Below are 22828 nucleotides of genomic sequence, written 5' to 3'. Positions count from 1 at the left end.
GATGTGTGCGATGGATGGATGGATGGATGGATGTGTGCGATGGATGGATGGATGGATGGATGGATGTGTGCGATGGATGGATGGATGGATGGATGGATGGATGTGTGCGATGGATGGATGGATGGATGGATGGATGTGTGCGATGGATGGATGGATGGATGGATGGATGTGTGCGATGGATGGATGGATGGATGTGTGCGATGGATGGATGGATGGATGTGTGCGATGGATGGATGGATGGATGTGTGCGATGGATGGATGGATGTGTGCGATGGATGGATGGATGTGTGCGATGGATGGATGGATGTGTGCGATGGATGGATGGATGGATGGATGGATGGATGGATGGATGCTAGAAGGTGGGTAGAAAGAACTGATGAACAGCTAGATGGATGGATGGAAAGGACTGATGAATGGATGGATGATTGCTAGAAAGATGGATAGAAAGGATTGATGAACAGATGGATGGATGGATGGATGGATGGATGGATGGATGGATGGATGGATGGATGGATGGATGGATGGATGGATGGATGGATGGATGGATGGATGGATGGATGGATGGATGGATGGATGGATGGATGGATGGATGGAAAGGACTGATGAACAGTTAGATTGGTGGATGGAATGATTGCTAGAAAGATGGATGGAAAGGACTGATGAATGGATGGATGATTGCTAGAAAGATGGATAGAAAGGACTGATGAACAGCTAGATGGATGGATGGAAAGGACTGATGAACAGCTAGATGGATGGATGGAAAGGACTGATGAACAGTTAGATTGGTGGATGGAATGATTGCTAGAAAGATGGATGGAAAGGACTGATGAATGGATGGATGATTGCTAGAAAGATGGATAGAAAGGACTGATGAACAGCTAGATGGATGGATGGAAAGGACTGATGAACAGTTAGATGGGTGGATGGAATGATTGCTAGAAAGATGGATGGAAAGGACTGATGAACGGATGGATGGATGATTGATAGAAAAAAAGAGACATTTTAAAGTGGGATATAGGTGTTCATAAATACATAAGTAAATATCTTTACTATATGTTTGACAGTGTCAGGTTCCTCCACCTCAGGGGAGTCCTCTAACCTCACAGCTTGTTTCTGGAGTGAGTGAACTGTCCCAACAGTGACTGGAGGCTGAGAATCCCTCATGATGCTGCAGCTGAGGCATGGGCCTTCAATGAGGGATACATACAGCTTCTACTTTTTATCTGGCCTACCACTTATTTTTCTCTGTCTTTTGTTCTCTCTTTCAGAGACAATCTTTATTATTTTTTGTAGACCACTACACACTACTCCCACCTCTCTGGAGCTCTCAAGAGGTAGAACAGATATAATTTCACAGCTGAGCTGCTAAAGCCACTGAGCTGTGGGGTGTACGAGATTTCACACCTGAGGTTACAATAGCGTTACAGATTGGATCTGTGACTTTACAAAGTGAAGATACGCACACTCCCCTTGAGCAACCCCCACCTCCCAAAAAGAATCATACTTTCCCATAACAAAAGGGTACATATTCCGCTCAACGGATCTACAGCAATCATTTGGTCTAAATTCAGCTTTATTGGTTCATGTGATGGGAATACAGCTCTGGGAATGATTGTGTTAGCAAAGCAAACATATTGATTTATTTATCAGCACTAACAAATGTGGATCAGTATGGCATTTTAAAACAAAGTTATCAAATAAGTGGTCAAGATTTGACAGGCTAGCGTAGTCATGTGAGCATCATTTAAAAGAAGCCACCAATTCTGATATGTTTTGGAGGCAAAATATATATATATATATATATATATATATATATATATATATATATATATATATATATATAGTTAGATTAGATTAGATTATTTATATTTAATATATACAAATAATATATGCCAATAAATAATGTTTTAGCACACACGTATGTGTGCAAACATACAATTAAAAGATGGATGGATGGATGGATGGATGGATGGATGGATGGATGGATGGATGGATGGATGGATGGATGGATGGATGGATGGATGGATGGATGGATGGATGGATGGATGGATGGATGGATGGATGGATGGATGGATGGATGGATGGATGGATGGATGGATGGATGGATGGATGGATGGATGGATGGATGGATATATTTTTTTCTCCCATCTCATATTTTTTCCATTTCTTTTCCATGTCACTTTAGGGGCACCGTAATATATAAATCTTGGGGTCGGTAAGTAAAAAAAAAAAAAGGAACTATTACTTTTATTAAGCAAGGTTGTGTGACAGTAAAGACATCTTTAATGTTGCTAAATATTTCAATTTCAAATAAATGCTCTTCTTTTGAGCTTTCTATTCATCAAAGAATCCTAAAAAATGTATCACGGTTTCCACAAAAATATGAAGCAGCACAGCAGTCTTCAACATTGATAATAATAAGAAATGTTTTTTGAACAACAAATCAGCATATTACAATATTTTCTGAAGGATCACCAAGACTGCAGTAATGATGATGCAAATTCAGCCTTGCATCACAGGAATAAATAACATTTTAAAATATATTAAAATAGAACATTTGAATAATATCGTACTCAATATTTCAGATTTTTTATAAAACGATTGCAGCCTTGGTGACTAAAAAAAAACGTATCAACCCCAAACTTTTGAAAAGTGGTGTGTGTATATACATATAGTCCTGTTTCATTCTTTTATTAGTCGCATGGGATTTACAGCTTATGTGAGTGCCTCAAAAAAAACAGAACTTCACCATCAAGAGCAAAGGCAGCGGATTTCAAAGCACATACTTCCTACGCCAACCCGCCTGATCCCGTAACAGTATCTACACCTTCAAACTGTCGCCATAGCTTTAGAATGAGGCTGAGCAATCTCCCAAAACCACCCGAGGAGCCGATTATGCAAATGCAAGGCTAGCTAATTAATTGGCAGTCAAAGAGGAGTGCTCATCTCCCAAACCCTGCACCACAGAGATCGGTTTCTTGACAGCGGATGGGGATCGTGCCCAGAGGCAACAACAAAATAACAGAGATTTACAGTGGCTGATGATAATCAAGAACCATAATTGCTTTTTCAATCACAATGATAATGACACAATCTTGATGTAGAGCATTGTAATTGTGCTATTAATATGTATACTCTCTCAGCACTGCAGCCATCTGTTGTGTAGAGAGAGAGAGAGAGAGAGAGAGAGAGAGAGAGAGAGAGAGAGAGAGAGAGAGAGAGAGAGAGAGAGAGAGAGAGAGGTGCTCAAAGGCTCTTCAGCACTTTAAGAGGACGTGTTACGCAGCTTACAGCCGTCAGAACGAGGTCAAATGTGTATATAATGAGGGCGTTAAATGGCTGGTTGGCTGGTTAAGAGCAATTTACTCTCTGAGGGGAAACACTGAAAAGTAATACGCCATGTCAGCACTGGTAATTAAAGATTACAATGTATTTAAGTGAGCTTTGGAGTCATCAAAGATGGTCCCTTTTTTTAAATGTTTCAATACCAAGGCCATGAACATTCACCCTCTTTAGGTAAACAAATGAACACTAAAATATTGAATAATATTAGTTATGTACAATAATAAACTGTTAGCTGAAATCAATGCAGACTAGGTCAATTTTCAACTGTTGGGTCACGGACAGCAGGAAGAAATCGTTGCTAAATGCAAATAATTAAGTGAAACAAACCATATAATCAGAGTAGAAAAAGAAAAATGCTTTTAATTCAAAAGCATCCAATCTAAACTCATCAGCATCGTAAAAGGAAAGGCCAAATACATGAATACTTACAGTACAATATAGCTTTACAAGTAAACATTACTTGTACTGACCGCAATATGTTTTGTACAGTCCATCATAAGTGACAGTGATTAATATTATTTTCATTTATTTTCATTTTAACATTAAATTGTTGTTTAATTTGAATTGATTTAATTGTCTATTAATTAAAATGACTAATTGCGTAAATCTAAAAAAGTCCTTAAAATTATAATATAACATTTCTAACTTTATTTTTTCTTGTGTGTGTGTTTGAGTGATAAACATTTCTGGTACTAAGTCAGGTCAACACAAAACAGCTGTGTTGTTTTCTGTCGTAACAAGAAATGACCGGACGGATGGATGGACGGACAAACAAACAAACAAACAAATAAATAGATCATGGCGCAGTGAATGTTGGGTACATCACACTACTACACTGAATATTCAAACATAATGTGCATAATATATACTGAGAGGCTAAAGCACAATGCTGCTACATCAGTCCTGTAACGCAGTCTTAACCTCAGACCATCTCCCCAATAGCTTTATTGCCTTTACTAATGTAGTCACCCAGAGCGACCGATGAAGTCAATGTGAGCTCAAAGCAACCGGCTGCAAATGATTTACTGTATGCTTCAGACCAAAAGCTAATCACACATTCACCAGGTGCGGGATCATGTAATGCACTCTCCCGTCTCTCCAGATGGTATAGCATCGAAGAGCCCTTAAGGTTCCTCCGCATCCCGATTCTCCCCGCAACGCCGGCCGCGGAGCAGAGGGGTTACATACCAAGGCCGAACAGCTCGGCCTGTAATAGCAGGGGTAATTAGATTGAGCACGCCGCAGACCACACGCTGGCATCTGCTACCTTTCAGCCTACAAAGAAAAGAGTATTTTACATGGTGCAGTCTCTAATCTCATAAACAATACTAAAAGACATGATGTAAGGCTCCAGGGTGCCATGAACGTAGAGGCATATTGCATTTAGATGGAGCCCGTGGGGCCGGGGCTGAAATATGGTGATTTGATTGCAAGCGTCTGTAAATAGCTTTTGCCAGTTCGGTCGGCCTATGCTGACAACACGATTTGCAGCACAGCTTGCTTTGATTCAGTGGGAAATAAAACACACAAGCTCACCGCAGCGCCTCGCGTTCTGAAGCGAGATGTTTTGAATTTCACCAAAGGCTTGCCTGAGATCAGAGACTCGATATAACTATCTGGGCAAGAGACAAATTCACTCGGTTTCGTTCGCCTTTCCAACTGGCAGGCTTCACAAAGTTACTTGACATTCCCGTTTGAACTCCTTTGAAAAATGGCCTCCATCTTTGAGCGTCTGTAACAAGATGCAAGGAGAGATAGACTGACCGGCCACAACCTACAATCTTGATGTTTACTGTAAAGATCTTTATCGGATTTAATCTCGCACACATGCCCGCCAGCCATTACCAGAAGGAAAGCTGGCATCCGCCACAGTGGATTTCACAAATGGATGATGTGCAGCGAGGAGCACAACACTAAACAGATGTCAATTACCAAATCAAAGCGTGAATTACATTATCCGTGCTTTTAGATTTCAGCAGACCTTTGTCTCGCAGAACAAAGTCAATCCGATTTACTGATGCGTGCACGGATATTCAAACGGCAAACTTCCCACTCAAGGCATCCAGAAGTGAGGAAAATAACTCAATTGAAGGTCAAATGAGCAAGTAACGAGAAATGGCCCTGGAAAAGAGGAAGCTGGGTCTGCTAGGGGAGGCGATAAACATTTCCATTTCTCTCTGCTACGCAAGAACAGAGGTGCAAGGAAAGGTGAAAGAGAGAAAAGAGCACAGAAGCTTTTTGTGTGAAAAAGATGTTTAAACTTGACAGCGCCTTAAAGGAGAAACAAAACTGAGCTGTGATTTTGCCTTTGCTAGCCTGAGGCCATTCACAGCAGCTCAGAGTTAGAGCTCTGAAGAGGCAAAAGACCTGCGGTGAGAACCATTTACACCACAAAAACACTCTGAACGCATATTTTGTGCCTTTTCTTCCACTTTTATCACACGCAAGAACATCTAAGATCACCCTATGGGTAGATGTGCACTTAGGAGTGATGGATGCCGTAGTTATTTTTATGAATCCTTATGTAGTTCCACATACTGCACATCAGACAAGAGGAAAAACTCAACAGCTTCTATAAGGGACATTACATGGGCGAGAATGACTATATAAGTGATGCAAAAAAAATGTAATAACACAAGGTTGGGTCAAGCCTCATGGTGTAATCTGGCTCAGAAAAAAAGTACATTCTTGTACTGGATTTTTCTACTCTAATGTGAAGTACATGGGCCAACTTTGATTGCAAATTAAATCTTCTAAAGCTCTCATAACACAGAAAAACCATTGTACTGGAGCAAAAGGAGCATGTGATTGGCCAAGTTATTTGTTATGCTCCAATCATTGATCATGCCATAACTGAACATGCATAAGCGTTTCCATGTGTGCTCCAGGTTGTGGAACTGGTATTTTTAGGTGAAACAAGAGCACCCCCATGTGGATCTAAAGGAAATGTTATTTTTTAACATTTTATCACCACAGATAAAGGATAAAAGAATTGTAGGTGGCCTATCTGAAATATTGAAGTGTATGTAAATGCATTTAATATCCAGAAAAATTGTTGGTGCTTTTTGTGACTTGGAGTTTTGTTTTGGCAACCCAAACTGTTTATAATGCCAGCCAGATATGTTCTTATCAATAAGTGCTAAATAAACGTGAAGTGAGATAATATGCAACTACAAGTAAGCTATTAGTAAGCCATAAGGAAACAAAGTCTTTCCAAAAAGATGTTTTAATACAAATGTTCAAAGGATAGACATGTAAACAACCGAGGTAACAAAAAAAAAAAAAAAATTCAGACGTCACACTTCAAGAAAAGTTGAATGTGTGCCAAGAAAATACAGTTAAATGCTGGTCTAGAAAACAGACCAATAATATCACTGCTAAGTGCCCTGAACACACACATCTCGTCAGACACTCAAATACACAATTTACTAACAACCTAACACACTATTTAGAAAACATCCACTATTTCTACAGCAAGCTGCTTTGTGACCTGAATTAAACCAATCCTTAAGGAGAGGCCAGAGAATGAGCATCCAATTCACGTAAGACTCAGAAGACGCTTCCTGGAAAGTCAATGTTATTTTGAGTCAAATATAGACTGTGGATTTTGCTGGCAACAGAATATGGAATTGCAATCTATATTTTAACCTTTCAGTACATCTTGTCCTTCGTTTTTAAAAATGGTACTCAGTGATTTGACTTTTCATATATATAATATAAGAACAGTTTACTTAAAACTATGTCAAATTAGACTATCTTCCATTACCTTCATTCCAGATGTTTTCATCATTTGTGGTATTGGGATGCCAAAATGGAGGACTTTGAGTGGATTGACTTTAAACTGAAATATTCTCAGCACTAGTCCAACAGCTGCAAGACATCTATCATTATAATGCTTCGTAGGTTCATAAGTAGATTTGTACGACCAAGATTCCTGTAACATGATACTTAATTTTTACATGGGACAAAATACTCATTCCAATCTATGCACAGTCCATCAACATTTCTATTTGCCTGTGTGTGTCGTCACAGTGTCTGTGTGCTGGAGCTGATGATGTCCATGAAGGTGGCCTCGATCTGATAGCACAGCTGTACGTCAGGATCGGCTCCGCCCAGCTCCTCTGCAGATCTCTTTGGTAGAGAGAGTTTGGATTCTGATAGAGGTATTTCCTGTGGCTTCTCTCTCAGATATTGAAGTCCTAAACACAAGAGCACAGTGTATTAGATCTTAATCTAGGGCTACATGATTTGGCCAAATCATAGTGTGCTTATGATAATCACTGAGAAATATACTGAGAAATGGTAACCTCATATTGCCGATGCTTAGAGAAAAAGCTAAAAGAACAAAAAGGCATAAAACACTTTGAAAACAAAAACACACATGCTCAACAGACTGTGCAGAAACAATAAAATTGAAAGCAATGTGCTTCCAAAGTCTGTAGAAACAGTTACTCTTTAAGAGTCGTCACATTTGAGAATCAAACTCAAACCTCTTTTCTGAGTGAAATGAACACCGTTCTTTGGTGGCACCTGAATATGCAAGTAGATTTTGGGTCCACCTTAGCTGTTATGGGGTCACAAGCCACTTTTAAAAAGAAAAATTGTTGAATTTGATGGTAATGTAATAGTGAAGTAGTATAAGTTTATATATAATGAATATATTAATGCAATATTACTATAATTAATAAACTTGAATACTACTATATTATGAATTAAATGTTAATATGAAAACTGACCTTTAAATTTCGTGTAATGCATAAATACATCATTATTTATTCAAAATCTGGTGAAATCTCCTTTTCTAAACCACAATATTATTAGATTTGTATAATAACTGGTAATCGTCAGAAATGTTTGAATTATGCTAGTGTGAATCTTGGCTTTTTGTGGTTGTTTAATAATCATTAAATAATTTAACTGTGCAGCCATTTGCAAATATAAAACTATTCAAAACCTTTAACAAGTTTGCCAGCTTTGGTAGCCATTTCCATGGAGGGAAAAAAAAAATTATGAAAAAAAAATTACAATAATTTTTTTTTTTTAAGATTTATTATTGCTAAAAACTCTTAAACTGAATAGAGTGCAACAGTTGGGTCTTGGAAGAAAAAAAAAGGGATACATTTTTAACAATGACAGACTTTTAACAACAAACCTACTGTGAGCTAACTGATGGTATATTTTTATGTTAAAGCCATCAGATCACATTATTTCAACTTATTTAAATATCGGTGGATTTCTTGGTGAAAGCTACATTATCAATAATTTAGCAAAGAAATCGCCACCAATCAGAGAATTGCAACAAGCAAATTTATCCATTGCACTTTAAATCATGGTGGTGTTAAGATTCACCTTGTCGCTGGTTGGTTTGGTTCTTGGCTTGTAACTCTTTTTCTAAGCCCCCTATGTGAAAAATACTTCCGGAACCAAGGCATCTAAAAAAAAGTGGGCCTGCACTGTTGCACTCTATTAGACCTAACTTGGTTAAAAATCTCTTCAAAGCATCAAATGAGTAAAATAATATAATCTAAAATCGAATACAAACTTAATCTTGCCCTATCCATGTGACATACAACAGTCATTGAACATTACAAAATTTAAAAACAATTAAGTCAAATAAGACAAGAACACACTCACTGGCAATGAGAGGGTCAATGTCTCTGGCCTTGGTGGTGACATCAGCAGCGGACACCTGTCCCACCTGAACCAGCAGGGACATGACATCATCGAAGAGTGGAGGGAAAGCCTTGCAGAAAGAAACTAGGCATGGCAGCGTTGGCATGAAAAATGCAAACCGCTTGGCACGGGTCAGTACTGTAACAGATACCAAAAATGAGTTACATAAGTGAATATATTGGATCAGTTTTTGGTGGCTTTTGAGAACAGATGCACGAGATAACATTAAACTTAAATGATCTAATACAAAACGTAAGGAACTGCAGGATTTAAGAGTGCTCAAGACACCTCTGGTTCTCATTCAATAAAACATAATAAATGGATGGCTGATGCATAATTTATAAACACTGCAGATGAAGGTTTGTTATAGACAGTAATAAATGGCCAGCAGAGGGCAGTGTGTACAAAGATAATCGGACAAGTTTGCACTGGCTGGTTTTTGTTACAAAAAAAGTCAGGGTAATAGTCTGATCTCTCCAATTATCAATGTTATTTTTAGACACTCTTTAATAAAATGCCAGCTCCTAATAAATGAATAAGAACGGAGACCAAGATAAAAAGAGGATGGAAGAGAGATAAAGAAACAGATGAGAGTTATTTTACCAGTGAGGAGGGTACCCATCACACTAATGGCAAGACGTGCCACACTGAGGGATTTGGGCAGGGCGTACTGGGTGCACAGATGGGACAACAGCTGTATGGCGAAGATCTGTGGCAGAAAAAACAAAACTGCCATTAGCATCAAGCCCAGAGGTCAACCCTGAGGGCTCACCATGTGTCAGCAATTTGAATGATGTAATACACACTCTTAATGCTTCAACTTGTAGCTGTACAGCTCTAATTTAAGTTGTAGTATATACTATAAAGAGTCTCACATCCTATTGAGTATACTTGTATACTAAATATAGTAAACCACGAACATCTGTATCTCATTTAGTCAAAAGCATCGCTATGGTTATCGTTTTAGACCATGACAGGTTTGTGAGGGATTATATTCAGTGTACACACACACAGGATGATAATTTATGGCATTCACACCTAAATTCAAATGATGCTGTTACTCCCAGAACTTAGTAAATGGTCCATTTAGTCCTGGCTAATAATACGGATGGACACATTGATAGTTGCTTACCTGTTTCTCCAGCTGTGGCTGAGCGAGGAGTTCTGGGATAAAGTCGAGACAGATGTGCATGGAAGGAATTCCTGCCACCGTCAGAGGAAGCAAGGGCTGTGGATAACCCTGAAAAAAACATTTAAAGAACATTTAGAAAACCTTAAGAACTCAAATAGAGCTTAGAGAGACAATTAGAGATTCTGAAACTGATTTACATAAACTTAATGGCTGTTTAATTTCAAATTTCCAAAATGATATTCACACCAGCAGGAAAATGACCTTATTACATGTTCCTGCTAAATTTGCTAAATGATTCACTGGTACATATTTTGGGAAAAAAAAAAGTTTTCGTAGTGTCATCAAAATGTTACAGGATAGTTCAAAACTTTGGGTGTCATTAAGATTTTTTTTATGTTTTGGAAAAAAAAGTATTTAATGCTCAGCAGGGCTGCATTTATTTGATCAAAAATACAGTAAAACCAGTAATATTGTGAATTTTTTTTACAATTTAACAATATTTTAATATCTTTTAAAATGTCATTTATTCCTGTGATGGCAAAGCTGAATTTTCAGGAGCAGTTACTCCAGTCACATGATCCTTCTAATATGTTTATTTGGTGCTCAAGAAACATTTGTTGAATCAATGTTGAGAACAGTTTTGCTGCTTAATATTTCTGAGGAAACTGTGATACTTTTTAAAGGATTCATAGATTAAAATTATTTTTTTACTAACCCCAAACTTTTGAACGGTAGTGTAACTTGCTCCACCTATTTTAACAGCTCCCTTTCAACCACCTGTCATACAGAGACCACTTTTCTCGAATCAATCTAAACAATGGATAAATCCCAATGGAGAAAATTAAATCCCGCCCTACATTCTTTTTCTCGCTGAATATCCTGTTTCACTCTAAAATGTGTAAAAGAAAAAATGCCAAATACAAAAGTAATTTGAAAAGGGAAAAAATGTGTGTGCATGGTGTTTTAAGACTTTCGTGAGGTTTGATAATTACAACGCATGTATATCATTATAACGGTGATCACTGTTCTGTAACAAAGAGATTTAGTTACCTGGAAGTGTACTAGTTTGGCAATGTTGGGGTCTGCGATGAACATTTGGTGCAGCAGGCAGCAGATGAGGCACTGCACCTCCCTCAGGTCACTGAGCAGTCCGCCCTCTGCCTCGCATTCCCGCTGGGACCCCCGCCCAAAAACTGTGTCTCCCACCTGCTTCCGCATGGGAATACCTGGAGCAGACTGAACGCTCCTCAACAGACTGTCTGCTCCTCCACCTCCTCCCAGCTGCAGCTCCTCCTGAGGGGATGGCAAACACACCTCCAGCAAGATCTGTACTGCTGCACTGTCCTGAAGGTGGACAAAAACAACACGCATATGCCTAATGTACAAAACTCATGACTCCGAGTATTAGAGATGTGTGTGTGTGCGTGCATGTGTCTACCTGAGCAGCCAGCAGAGCATTCTTTAGCTCCTCTCTGGTGACCTCAGGTGTGTCAGGTTGGCCACCGAGCCCAAGGTTTGATACGGTCTGAGCCTGTCGCTCAAATTCAGCCGTCTCCTTCAGGTGGGCGTTCAGGTAGGCTTTAGATGCTAGCAGGTAGCCGTTCAGCATGTGAAGAGTGATGTCCATTAGCGGAGGACACCTTCAGAAGAACAAACACACATGATACAATATAATATAATATAGTATAAATATTTATATATAATATTCTGAAGGATCATGTGACATTAAAAACTGGAGTAATGATGCAATCACAGGAATAAATTATATATATAAAATATTTAAAAATAGAAAACAGCATTTTTTTTTAGAAAACAATATTTTAAAATGCAATAATATTTCATATTACTGCTTTTACTGTATTTTTGATCAAATAAATGCAGCCTTGTTAAACAATTAAATTCTTTCAAAAATCTTACCTATCTCAAACTTAGATTTTATATTTTTTTCATTTTCTTTATTTCATTACAAATTATATTAGCAGCATAACAAATTTCTAAGCAGAAAATACCTGAAGACTCTGGTGTCGTTGCGGAGGACAATGAGAGGATCCACCATCAGATCATTCTGAGTGTATCTCTGCTGCCGCAGGAGCTTTACTGAGGGCTGCAGAGCATTTACTGTCATCACCCACAGCCTGACAAAGTAAAGGAAGATAGAGACTTAAGTACAAGTGCTGAAGATATCCTTCCATTTTACTACAGCATATAAAACAGAGAGGAAGTCTCACTTGCGTGGCATGACTGTATTAAGTACCATCCAGAGTTTGTTAACAGTCTGTAGGATCCTGCGAGATACGCCGTCCTCTAAGAGCAGCCCCATGCTGGCAGTCAGAGCCTCTGCGTATGGGATCAGATCTCCCGCAGAGAGCAGCGTCAGGTGCTCCAGGATACGCAGCAGCCTGGGCCCGCCAGAGAGGACATTCTGGAAAGCTAATAAATAAAAAAACATATGCCATTCATTTTCAAATTTAATTGATTTACATGACATGCTGATAAATAAATCAAATCAAAAATAATTATTTAATATATTAATTTAATTATAATTAATTCAAAGATAAAAGTAAAACATTTAGAGCCTTTAAAAGTCAATATATTGTTTGTTTTATTACCAAATCATTAAATATAGCAATAACACAAGCCTGTCACTGTCTGTGAATACAAGAGCCCTGTGGAGAAACAGGCCTGTCAGAGCAGTGATGTATAAATACACAAACACCTTCAGGCTCATTAATCCACAGGTGCAAAACTGAGTTATGCACATGAAAGGTTAGACTACAACAACAAACTATTCATATCATAGGCCATAATAAGCACTTGTGATCTCCTCCAGTGCCAAAGGGCCTTATGAGTCTCAATGTAGCGTTCAGTGGTCTGGTTTACAGTAGTGTGACAGGACGTCATACAGCAGAGAAGTGCTAAATAGTTTGCAGAATCCACCTGAGCAACGTTTCTATTTTTATCCATGATTGTTTTAATTTTACAAAAAATGACATATGCCACTCCAGTTCCTTGTTAACTTTTGACTGAACAAAAATTGGCATTTTTGATAAATACATATCCATCAAAATGATTGTTAAATCATGCATCATATTTGAAACTTCAGAAAATGCCAGAAAATCTTTAATGAAATCTGTCCCAAGAGTAAAGTGATTTACACATTTCGTCTTTAACTAAGTGGGAGTTGCTCGTACCCTCTCGTAGCTGTGTCTGTGAGTATTTGCAGGATGAGGATGTCAGTAGCATCTTCCTCAGTAAGGGCAGAGTACCAGTCACTTCCTCTTCACTGATCCAGTCTTCCACCATGCACAGGTGAGGGTAGTTTGTGGCCAGTAGACGCAGAAGAGCAGAGTGCAGGCCTGACGATGGAAATGAAATAAAATAGCATTTTTTAAAACTTTATTTTATATTCATTTTATTTAGAATAACACCACTGGAATGTTTCACTGTTTGTATGAATACAGCCTGGAAATCAATGCACATAAAAATAAACATATACTGAGAGAAACATTTCAAGTATCAAATTAATGTCATGTGTCTAGAGATGCATCTAAACATGCAGCATTAGCAGCCCTGGTGAACATATTTGAAAACTACTTGGCTGAATATAAGCGCATTGGAGGTTAAACGGGTGTCCTTTACCTCCCAGCTCCTGCTGCAGTCCTTGGGCCTGGCGGATGAGGTGTTTGATGGGAATCTGGTCCATGAGGGCAGGAGAGTAGGATTTTGGTTTCCTCTGCATAAGTGCTGGGAGGAGAGAACGCATGATTATCAGGCTGTTTGTTAAAAATAGGCCTCTGTGGTGCAGCTCATGTACAGGTGATTTTTCATTGTATTCCAGTTCATTAGCACAGCCAAAGGGCATCATTACTCCAGGATGATAGAGGAGAAGAGAGGGAGAGAGAGAGATTAAATAAGCACAGCACTCTGGGAAGAGCTGTGTGCATAAACAGTGAAGAGTAACCGCTCTAATAACCCATGAGAGGCTTCCAAAGCAAAGTCAAACTGCAGGTGATTGGTGTGAGTTCGAAGCAATTTAACATGCAGAGGAGGGAGCGGGAAGCTAAGCTGTATTGCTCTCATCCTAATATTATAATAGCACTCTGGGTGGCAAGACAGGAACTTACATAAGTGTGAATGCAACAGATTAAGTGTAGATAAAATGATTAAGTCTTGTTGTTCATTTAATAATTTAATTGTTTAAAATTAAACAAAGGAGGAGGCTGCAAGGAGACAACAAAACAGAAAAGATGTCCAAAAACAAAAGAACCATACATGCAAAACTCAGGATGAAGTTGGAATTTGGGTTGAACGGATTAATTGAAATGACCAAATTTTAATATAAAGAAATTTTATACAGGGAAATAAAATTCTTCAAAATTAAGTGTCCTTACATTGTTGTCGATAAAATGTAACTTAAATACAATACAATATAAATAATGTAAACAAAAAAAGAAGAAAAAAAATGTATTCAATATAGAAAGTAAGTAAATCTAATACAATAAAAATGTATTTAAAGGTGACATTTTTTTAAATATTATGTCAGGTGTGTAATATACTGACCCAATGTCTTTGTATTAGCGAGCAGAGCTTCCTCATACGACAGGATGTAATAGAGAATGAGCAACTGGGTGGTGATGGTGTACTGAGAACGAACTTTCCCTCCATCTCCCTGAGAGAGAGAGAGATTAGAGGGGGAGATGGAGAGAGGTCAAACAGAGGTTAAAAGCAAGAGAAGTTACAGGAATATATGGCTCTGTATTGGACAGAATTGTAGATGTATAGTGTGTCATCTACTCAAGTCAAGTCACATTTATTTATAGCACTTTATACAACAGATTGTTTCAAAGCACCTTCACATTAATAAACAGGAAAATATAATGTTGAAAATTATGAAACAAGTTCATTTCAGATATAAGCAGCTCTACAGAAGACAAAAGTGTCATCATTCAGCTCAAGTCAGTTAAATGTTGATTCAAATCAGTTCAATAACAGTGTCAATATATTGCAAAGTTAGTGCCTTTACCAGCTCAATTTAGTTTAAATGCTGTTCTCATCTGAAAGTGTCTGTAAAGTTTAATAGACAATATTACCGAATACTAATTGTCTTTATTCTAGGAAGCATCACTGACATATACTTTACCACAGACTCAAGGCTTTAATACTGTTAAACCTCAAATGTTTTAAAATGCTTTTTGATATTATATAATTTATGCTTCTATAAATCGTTTGTACATATTGCAATATCCAGAAGCCGTTTATCTAAAAATAACCTTCAATAATATCTATGCCACTGATTTGAGTAGGCTGATATTTGTTGCTGCAGGGCGGTCATTTATCAGAGTTATTTTTTTTTTTTTTGTGCTGTTTTAGATGATTTTGCAGTCAATGCGAGTAAAAAGATGATTTAGCTCCACTCACCCCTGCCTGGAAAACATTAAGTATCTCCTGCTCTGTGATTGGCTGGTTGGTGGCCTCAGGATTGGTCTTGGAAGCAGGGGTCAGGATGGAGTTAATGTAAACATCAATTAATGGAAGCAGCTGAGTGTGGAGTGGAGTGGTCGTCTCACACAGCTGTCTGAAGATCCAGTCCTGAGAAAGAGAGGAAGGAAAGAAAGAAAGAAAGAAAGAAAGAAAGAAAGAAAGAAAGAAAGAAAGAAAGAAAGAAAGAAAGAAAGAAAGAAAGAAAGAAAGAAAGAAAGAAAGAAAGAAAGAAAGAAAGAAAGAAAGAAAGAAAGAAAGAAAGAAAGAAAGAAAGAAAAAGTCAGATCATTCAGAGTAAGTGAATTATCCAATCATCTAGCTCTGGCACTCGGGTGATTAAATCATCTTTCCAGCTGAGCAGATCAATAGCTATAACATGCCTTACTGACTCTAGAGGAGGCAGATTCCAGTCTTTAAGGCTGACGATGTAATTGTGAGGAAACATTCTGATCTGCCGGGCGATGCACTACCACATTCAAAAATCACATCCTTAATTAAATCAATGAAGTGCCTTTCCATGAGTCAGGAGAGGAGCCAGCCAGTCAAACATATAATAGAACCCAATGGATTAAAGTCAATACTAGCACTGAACAGAGTCAACAGAGTAATGTAGTGTAGTTAGCACAGTGTGGGCTTTTTTTAACAGAACAACAAAACAGGACAAGAAAAAAATCCCCAGAACAAAACAGAACATAGGATGCAACAAAACAAAATAATAGAACATAATAGAACTGAATGGAACAGAATAGAACATAATAAAAAAGAACAGTTCAAAGTACAAAAAGTAAATTAAAATAAAGTAGATGGGAACAGAAAGCAAAAAAGAATACAACAAAACAAAATACTAAACAGAATATAACTAAATAGAAAACAGAGAACAAATAATATAGCACAGATGAAAATTACAGAATATAAAAGTGGTTCTCAATAGCTTTATTATATTTTATATAGTATAGTTATTATGTAGCCCCGCCCCTTTTTTAGCCCTGCACTCGTTGTCTTCTGCGTTTCCACAGCATGAAGGTTATATCTTACAGATTTATGAATGAACAGCTCGTTTTTAAATCTTCCCGGTCTACTGGCATCTGTTATCACAACCCCTTTAATGCTCATGATAACTTTCGTTAACTCTACAATAAGTAAATCCACTTCACAAGCTAATTACTCTTTGACAGCGATGCCCAAAAATACACAGAGCTACCGCAAAAACCGAAGTTCAAACACAAAATTCTAAAGATGGTCTTGTTTCTCTGGTGCATAAGATATATTAAATTCATTAACTGATTTATTGTATGATTCCTGAAGTGTCAAGAACTGCAGGTTCTTCAATAAAAAGTTCAAAAAGACTGAAGAACATTAAACATTACATTAAACATGACATTAAAGTTAGATTATTTTAATATATTAATAATGATGTATTAATTTAAATACTTTTAAGTCATTAGAACAAACTTAACAAAAAAGATTAACAATGACAGAACAAAAAACTGAAAAAAAAAAAGAGAATGCAAGAAAATACTATGGAATCCATCCAATACAAAAGTGCACAAAAAAAGGTAGCAGGTGACACAAAAACAAAACAACTCAACACAACAGGGCAGAATTCCAACAGAAGGGAAACAGCACAGTCAGAACAATAAAGGAGATCATCAGGTTTACCTTTATGGACACTTTGTGTTTGGTGAAGGCTCTGCTCCTCAGGAGCTGGTATATGCAGTGGATGGGGAGGAATCCTGTGATGTTGGCACTGAGGTTATTAGTAACTGCCACTCTCACTGCATGTGCTGTAACCACCTGCCACAACACAAACATCCACTTAATATCAGCTTCTACATTTACATTTCAGATATTCAGCAGATGCCTTCTCCATAACGACAAAAAGTGCTTTGTTTCCGCTGTGTTCGACAGATGGCAAGCAAGTTATCTGCTAGGACAGGATATCTATAACAGTGCATGTAATAATATAACAAGTTGTTAGTAATTAAGATGTTTGCTCTGGTGACTACACAGTTCTTGCAATAAGTCAAATAGATTGTGCAAACTCAGAGACATACACAATTCATTATCTTTTGCAAAAACATTGTTCTTATTAAAAGAGACTGCTTTGCATTAAAACACCATCAATCCACTACAAGGAAAGAAGTACCTGTTCTGTGAAGATTTCCTGAGTGAAAATGGTCTTCATTTTGCTCAGTGAGCTGGGTTTGATGGCGATCTGTGGAAGGATAAGGAGTTTAAGTCAACAAAATATTTTTCCAAACCCGATTAAACTTGAACTGCAAGTTTCAAAAAGAATTTCAACAAAATATGAAGGTTTTTAATGCCGAAAGTGACTCATTCTGGCTAAACAAACCCTCCATGATTCATCAATAATGCACGACTCGGTTAAAGGCAATTACATATACACTTTAGCCTTCTCTGGAATGTGCCTGTTCTCAGACACTAACAATCAATAAATTCACCAATTAATTCACTTCCTTCAGAGACTTTTACAGTACAAGCTAAGTATAATGGATGTTTACAGCTACAGGACTAATTCTGGATTTTAACCAATGTTGGCATTTAAGCCCAAAAGTAAACCGCACTAAGTAGTTATGTTCTAAATTGGACTTGTTTTTATTTAAAAAAAACCTAATACCTCTAGAGTGTGCCACTGATGGATAAACCTGACCTACTGCAGTAGGCACTCGTATTAAATGGTTTTGTCCAACTAACTAACTTTTGTCCAACTTATTTGAAATATGTGTTTCACAGATGTACTTTGTGATTTCACTGGTAAAAATTACAGCGCATATTAGCTAATGTTTCATTGGCTATCTTTGAGGTTCTCTGTGAAATTAAACCCACAGGGATAGAAACATCTGTGATTAAGGAATGTATGTGAACTATTCATTGCTTTAATCAAAAGGAAAATTGTCATTGCATTACTTAGTGCACATTCATCATGGAATTCCCTTATCATATACGGTCAAAAGTTTAGGGTCAGCAAAAGTTTTTTTGTTTTTTTTAAAGAAATACTTTTATCCAGGAAGGATGCAGTAAATTGTTACAAAAGATTTCTATTTCAAATAAATGCTTTTCTTTTGACCACTCTTTTCATCAAAGAATACCAAAAAAAAAAAAAAAAGTTTCCACAAAAATATATTAAGCAGCACAACTGTTTGCAACATTGATGATAATAAATGTTTCTTGAGCAGCAAATCAGCATATTAGAATTTCTGAAGGATCAAGAGACTAATAACTGGAGTAATGATGCTGAAAATTCAGCGTTGCCATCACAGAAATAAGTAACATTTAAAAACACAATATTGCTGTTTTTACTGTATTTTCAATTAAATAAATGCAGCCTTGGTGATCACAAGAACTTCCATAACATCCACATGCGTTAAAAAGACACTTAGTAAAATACGTGAAATGACAGGCGTCCTGTCTTAATTATAACTCAAATGTCATTTTGAAAATGAATCCCTCCAGAATAGAGCTGAAGTGATGTTCTTATTCGATTAATAGGCTGCTCTATTGATGACTTAAACTCACCTTCATCCCAAGAGTGGAGCAAACCAGCTCGATGATGGCACTGAGCTGGTTGCTATGGAAATACATGGCAACCAGTAATAGCATCTCTCCAAAAGAGGCAGAGACACCGGCGGCACTGGAAAGAATAAGAGAAGGGAGGAGAAGAGGGAGACGGAAAAGCAAAATAGGGGGAAGAGAAGAAGAGGAGGAGGAGGAGGAAAAAGGGGGAAATGGATTAAAAAGATTCCATGATATTTAAACACTCTTATTATACAGAAGATATGAATACACACATACCAACCCCCAGGGTTACAGTGGGCTTAACATCCATGATAACACTAACCACAAACACACACTGCCGCGCACCCATGGACATTTATCTCTAAATTTATAGTATGGATAAGCGCCCCAATCACAGTGGGTCAGGAGGAGCGCAAGCTGCAGGAGAGATGACTTATAACCCATCAGCTGCTTATTAGTTATTAAATTGAAAAAGGCTGTCACTGCCTAACCTCTGCATAACCTCATCTGTTTTCATTTTATCATTCATGCTCTTCTCCCCCCCTCCTTTTATACGAGTAAAATTGTCTAATAGATAGAAAGCACATTTGAGCACATTTTACCACAAATGTTTGTGTACGCACAAAGATTATTCTTTTTCTCTTAAAGTGGACTTTATACATAAAAAAAACATGAAACATGCTCTTCTACCGCCCAAGTCTAGAACAGAAGTGGGTCTGAAAGCATCAGGCAAACCTCAGAGAACTAATAATTGCAGGACGCAAAGAATGAGAAAATAAATCAAAACTTAGTTCCAAATACTTGTTCAAATACTTGCATAAAAATTCTTTTTCCTGTAATTTATTATTTTTCCAGAAGATTTCCTTCTGGCTTATCATAGAATAACTGGCATACTTAGAATGTTGTAAAATGCATTTATTGATTATTATGGGTTTGAAGGGCTTGTCCTTTATGCCTGTCATACCTCTCGAAATACTCCTCCTCTTTTATCATCCAGCTGAGCCACATTACCATCAGCTGCTCTTGTTCTGGAGTACTGCAGAGAGAAGACACAACAGCAGTGATGACGCACCTGGGTTAACACCGGATTCTGAGTATATTAAACTAAACTTTATTGAACTATTGGATATAAATTTAACTGAACAGAAACAAACAGCTTTACACTGAACATAACTGAGTGACAGAACATTACATCTTTGATGTTTTACTGAAAACACTTAAAGTACTTGCTAATGTTACACATTTAAAGGGTTTTCCTTGATCTTTTGACACACACTACCATTCAAAAGTTTGGGATTGGCAAGATTTTTTAAGGTTTTTGAAAAACGTCTCTTATGCTCACCAAGGCTACATTTATTTGATAAAAAAAATACAGTAAAAACAGTAATATTGTGAAATGTTATACAATTTAAAATAACTTTTTTCTGATTAAATATGTTTTTTTAAATAAAAAACATATTTGCCTGTGATGTCAAAGCTAAATTTTCAGCATCATTACTCCAGTCTTCAGTGTCACATGATCTTTCAGAAATCATTCTAATTTGGTGAGCAGGAAACATTTATTATTATTATTATCATCAATTTTATGGAACTCGTAAAGCATTATTTTTCAGCATTTTTTGATAAATGGAAAGTTTAGACAGCACTTATTTAAAATAGCAAACTTTTGTAACAATGTAAGCATTTACTGTCACTTTTGATCAATTTATTACATCCTTGCAAATAAAAGTATTAATTTCTATTTAAAAAAAATCTTTACAGACTCCAAACTTTTGAAAAGTTGTAACAGTGTTTCAGAAGTGTTTCAAAAATGATCAGCAGCTAAACTGATTCATACTAAAATCCTTGGATTTCTGACATCAAAGATTAAAATTGTGTGAAACTTATCATTTTTGGCATAATACAAGTGGACCTCATGGAGAAAAATGTTATTAATTTATGATATGACCCTTTAATCATTAAATCATAATTTATGATTCATTTTAATGGGTAGAGCAAGGATGTACCTGACGAGGGTGGGGAACGCCAGTAGTTTGCAGAAGGACAGGGAGACAAAGCGCACTCCTGCAGGTGTGGCTGGTGGACGGCTGGTCATCAACTGCAACAGTTGCTCCGCCTCTTCATCTGTGGGCCTGTGGAGAGAAAACACATTTGAAACCATCTTTAAAACTTTGCGACACTTCAAAGAGGTATTCGCTGTCAACACGAACTGATAAGTTAATCATTTCCATAACTTGCAACCTCGTCATGGAACGAAGCCAGGAATATCTTTTTGTGGAAAATTAAAGGGATAGTTCACTTTGAAATTAAATTTTGGTATGTTTTAGCTTACCTGAAGGGCATCCAAGATGTAGGTGTCTTTTTTTCCGCAGTAGTTTCAATTTTGATATTTTTAGGTCAAACCGTTCTTGTCTGTCAGTCCTATAATGCAGGTCTGTGGTCACTGTCTCAAAGAGCATGCACAGAGTCCAAATTAAAACAATTCCCCATCGTCCAAATTAAACAATTCCCCATCGTAAGTACACATTGATGGCCTAAGACACGAAACGAGCGGTTTGTGTGAGAAAACGAACAGTATTTATATCGTTTTTACCTCTTATAACACACCCACGTCCAAGTGATCTGAGGGCGCGGGCGCTTCCTGCTGTGTGACGTTGGGGAATTGTTTTAATTTGGACTCTGTGCATGTTCTTTGAGACCGTGACCATAGACCTGCATGATATGACTGTCAGACAAGAACGGTTTGACCTAAAAATATCAAAATTGAAACTACTGCGGAAAAAAAGACACCTACATCTTGGATGCCCTTCAGGTAAGCTAAAACATACCAAAATTTAATTTCAAAGTGAACTATCCCTTTAAGTTTAGCAGCATAAGTACCTAAGTTACCTGTGGTTAAGAGCTACTGCACCACTGTAAAGACCTGATTGTGTCAACTGTAGCATACCTAAGTCCAGCGATCCCCATAAGTGCGCAATAGAGCCGCAGCAGCGCACTAGCCTTAACCACATGCTCCTCCCGCAGGCCAGAGTACCCCGAGCTGCTCTCTGAGTCCATTTCACTGTCATTAGGAACATGGGTGCTGCGAGAGCGGGGTAATATGGCCACCAGCTCCAACAGCAGCTGCCTCCGCATCTGCCACAGCACTGAGCTGCTCTCTCTTTTCCTCTGAAGAGAGACAGTGAGACACATACTTGATTTCATGTGCTTAAAAAGCAGGTAATCATCAAATGCTTTAGGGCAACTGTTGTTCCTCACCTGCTGACCGTTGCGAATGAACATACTGAACCAGGTACGCACTTTTCCATTGGTGCCCAGAAGTAGGCCACTGACATAAGACACCAGAGGACTGACCGCCTCATCTGCCGTGTCTGGCTTATAGTCCAGTGTTAGAGCAACACCGAGACCTGGAAGATGACACTCCTCCACCTGTGGAAAGACCATGGTTTTGACATCAACATTATTATTATTTATCTGCAGCCAATTACAGAGCATGACAGGTGGTCAAGTGCTGGAAACTCACCACCATGGCCCTGATGTTCAGAGCCTGAGATGGATTCATCTGACACAGCTGCCGGAGAGCTTCTGTCCTACGTCGGCCACCCACGCTTTCCTCATCCTGCCGTTCTCCGTTCTTTATCAAGCCCCTGCACACTAGAG

General features: G+C 37.8%; 1 protein-coding gene across 2 annotated transcripts in view; it reads right to left on the bottom strand.

Annotated features, from left to right (window-relative positions):
* Positions 1-6554: 6554 nt before the first annotated feature.
* Positions 6555-22828, bottom strand: part of ints2 (integrator complex subunit 2) — a 28467-nt gene continuing 12193 nt past the window's right edge. For both annotated transcript variants that reach the window (XM_079861967.1, XM_079861968.1), the window contains exons 6-25: positions 22692-22822; positions 22427-22597; positions 22116-22336; positions 21175-21300; positions 20133-20204; positions 19169-19283; positions 17778-17846; positions 17291-17425; positions 15569-15739; positions 14711-14819; positions 13790-13894; positions 13342-13506; positions 12379-12580; positions 12160-12285; positions 11589-11790; positions 11201-11494; positions 10151-10258; positions 9622-9727; positions 8980-9156; positions 6555-7544 (exon numbers count right to left, since the gene is read on the bottom strand). In XM_079861967.1, coding sequence (XP_079718093.1) covers positions 7372-7544; positions 8980-9156; positions 9622-9727; positions 10151-10258; positions 11201-11494; positions 11589-11790; positions 12160-12285; positions 12379-12580; positions 13342-13506; positions 13790-13894; positions 14711-14819; positions 15569-15739; positions 17291-17425; positions 17778-17846; positions 19169-19283; positions 20133-20204; positions 21175-21300; positions 22116-22336; positions 22427-22597; positions 22692-22822 — 2978 coding nt within the window. In that variant the 3' untranslated portion in view covers positions 6555-7371. The remainder of the gene's footprint in view (positions 7545-8979; positions 9157-9621; positions 9728-10150; positions 10259-11200; positions 11495-11588; positions 11791-12159; positions 12286-12378; positions 12581-13341; positions 13507-13789; positions 13895-14710; positions 14820-15568; positions 15740-17290; positions 17426-17777; positions 17847-19168; positions 19284-20132; positions 20205-21174; positions 21301-22115; positions 22337-22426; positions 22598-22691; positions 22823-22828) is intronic.

This window comes from Squalius cephalus (assembly GCF_949319135.1).
Source record: "Squalius cephalus genome assembly, chromosome: 24".
Lineage (NCBI taxonomy): Eukaryota > Metazoa > Chordata > Actinopteri > Cypriniformes > Leuciscidae > Squalius > Squalius cephalus.
This window is presented reverse-complemented; position numbering and strand designations above follow the sequence as displayed.